This window comes from Octodon degus, unplaced genomic scaffold (genome assembly GCF_000260255.1).
Source record: "Octodon degus isolate 3935 unplaced genomic scaffold, OctDeg1.0 scaffold00010, whole genome shotgun sequence".
Taxonomy (NCBI): Eukaryota; Metazoa; Chordata; class Mammalia; order Rodentia; family Octodontidae; genus Octodon; species Octodon degus.
In genome coordinates this window covers 7401073-7403738 of record NW_004524586.1, presented here as the reverse complement: position 1 = coordinate 7403738, position 2666 = coordinate 7401073, and the positions used below count along the sequence as shown (strand labels likewise).

General features: G+C 42.3%; 1 protein-coding gene across 1 annotated transcript in view; it reads left to right on the top strand.

Annotated features, from left to right (window-relative positions):
- LOC101586038 (cytochrome c oxidase assembly protein COX15 homolog) overlaps positions 1-2666 on the top strand; it is a 23521-nt gene that overhangs the window by 19183 nt on the left and 1672 nt on the right. The window contains exon 8 of the mRNA XM_023708987.1: positions 2444-2556. Coding sequence (XP_023564755.1) covers positions 2444-2556 — 113 coding nt within the window. The remainder of the gene's footprint in view (positions 1-2443; positions 2557-2666) is intronic.

Here is a 2666-nt window from a genome sequence, read left to right as displayed (position 1 = left end):
TTTTTTTTTTTTGGTGGAACTAGGGATTGAACTCAGGCCCTGCGCTTGCCAGGGAAGCACTTATTCCACTAAGCCATCTCCCCGCCCCACCCCCATAATCTAATGGAGTATGTAAGCTTCTTAGCTGGAGTATGCCTTTCCTTCCCTGGCACATGATAACCTTCCTCAATCCTATGTACAACTGGATAGTCATTTCAGCACATGTGAGGTCGAGTGCAGAGTGCAGAAACTGTGGTTGTCACACGAGTTATCAAGAACTCCCAAGAGCAGGAGCCTCACCAGTACTTTTCAGTTTGTTTAAACTGACAGGTACCTGCAGTACTGCTGTAGGCAGGCGTGGTTTCAGGCTTGGTAACTGGGCGTGATGAAGTGGCGCCGCAAACAGAAGCACTGTTAGTGGTGCTGCTGCAGCAAGACAGAGCCCAGTGCTGAGTAACAAGGCTGTGTGGTGGGATGTGCCATGGATTTGAGAATGGCAAATCCAAGAGAGGTTTTAAAAGATCAAGTTAAACTAGGCTGTTAGGAATATAGTGAACAGCAATCAAAGAGGATCCCAAAGTTCTTCACAGTACACTTAAGAACCAATCAACAGAAAAGGGACCCTCAGAATGAGTTTTGAGTCAGAGATGAGAGATGTCATTAGATTAAGGCATGGTGAATGTGAGATGACCTACATCTGGAAAGGTCTGGACGGCTCAGCCAGGGAACTGGGGCTCGGGCTTGTTGTCCTGGGTGGGCTCAGTCCCCATCTCTACATAGTGGAGGTGTGAATAAAGTTTGGTTGAAGTCGTCATTGTGGACAGCTCTGCAAAAGGAAAAAAGCAAGACAGGTATGGAAATATGGTAGAAAAACATTCTTCTTGACATCATGGACAAGGAAAAGAGACCTTATTGCCAGTCCTAGATCCTTGTTCTAAAGGGGCAGAATGAAAGTATGACTGTAGGGGCCGGGGAGATGGCTCAGTAGAATAAGTGCTTCCCCGGTAAGCATAAGGGCCTGAGTTCAATCCCCGGTTCCACCACAAAAAAAAAAAAAAGGACTATAACTCTCTCCTAGCACTACCATCTGGTCTGTTTATAACCCAGAAAATAATAACCTCATTTGCTGCTTTAATAATGTGGGATTAGTGTATGATTTAATAATGTAGGAATACAATTACCCATAAGGATATTTTAAAGAATTATTTAAAAAGTGAAGGCCACTCTGCTGGAAATGGAGAATCAAGTCTGAAAAATAATCCCTTTTAAAATTTATCTTCTAGTACTCAGTTAATAGGACAGTACTGTATCATACTTCTGTTAATGTAAAATATCTTGTCTGCTTTATGATAACGTAATTGCACCTGTGCTTTGTCAAAGCATTTTCAGTGATACTGTTTTAGAATGTTCTTTCCAAGTGATGACTGAAAAGCTACTACCTCAAGTTACCAAAACCATTAGCAGGACTTTGCTAGGGTTTTTGTTTTAGTGGATATGCTAGATTGCTCAGATGACTGCCGAACCTGGGAAACTTGTTTATGATGCTAACGTAGAGCTGTTGGTCTTTTTATATAAATATAAATATACATACAGATATCCATGTGTATAATTCAAATTTTTGGAAACTTTATCTGTACTGTCAGCATTGGAAAAAGTACCCTAGTTTTCAGTGTTTGCATTGTACAGAATTAACAGCCATATTGGTGTGGATTTGATTACAAAAACTAATGAAGTATCAAAATAATGAAAATAAAAAGGGCCACACCTGGGGGACAGCCACAGTGGGAGGCAGCGTAAGAACCCTGAGAATGCATGTGTGTAAAGAGGTACACATGGCATCTTAGGGGGAGCCTTGGGTAACACTGACATTGTAAGTTGCACAGAGAAGAGACTAAGGAGGAGTAACTAGGGTGGAACTGGTTGTAGAGTGGCTGTTGTATGTTATGAGTTGGTGCGGAAAGAAACAAAACTCAATGAATGTGGCTTCAGAGTTCTCGCTGAGCTTAGTCTCTAAGTGAGTCCAGAGCCACAGAAACATCTCATATTTTTTGAGAGCTAAAGACAGGCTAAGGAATCTGCATAACTGCTTTGGTGAACACAAACTACCCTACTGACTTCAGTATTTACCTAACAGTAAGTTTATACAGTTCTAGCCATTAACATCCCAAGCAAGGGATGAAACAACAAACAGGGCACCAGCCAGAGAAGCTGTCATCTGCAGCTTCGAATCCCAGCTTGCTGGAGTTTACAAGCGAGACAACAGTTCTCCTCCAGCTGTTTATTGCTCCTTGCTCCCTTGGGACATTATTAATATCTATATTTCTATAGTGGCTCTGTGCTTGGTACAAGCAAGTAGGTTATGGTCCCTCAGTGCTTCCAGAGGAGAGATACGTAAATTTAGTGGAAGTCTTGGCATGTGAGTGGAACCTCAACTCTTGTAATGAGAGTCTTTCTTCCCCACAGGGAATCACTTCCGTCACTGCCATTACAGTGCTTTACTTCCTGTCCCGGAGAATTCCCCTTCCTCGAAGGACCAAGATGGCAGCAGTGACTCTGCTAGCCTTGGCGTACACACAGGTATAGACCATTTCCCTTGGGTCTGATGGTGTCTCCTAAACAAAGTTAGAAAGGGAGGGTGACAAACTGAAAGACAATATTTTTATTATTCATAATGGATTATTTAGAAT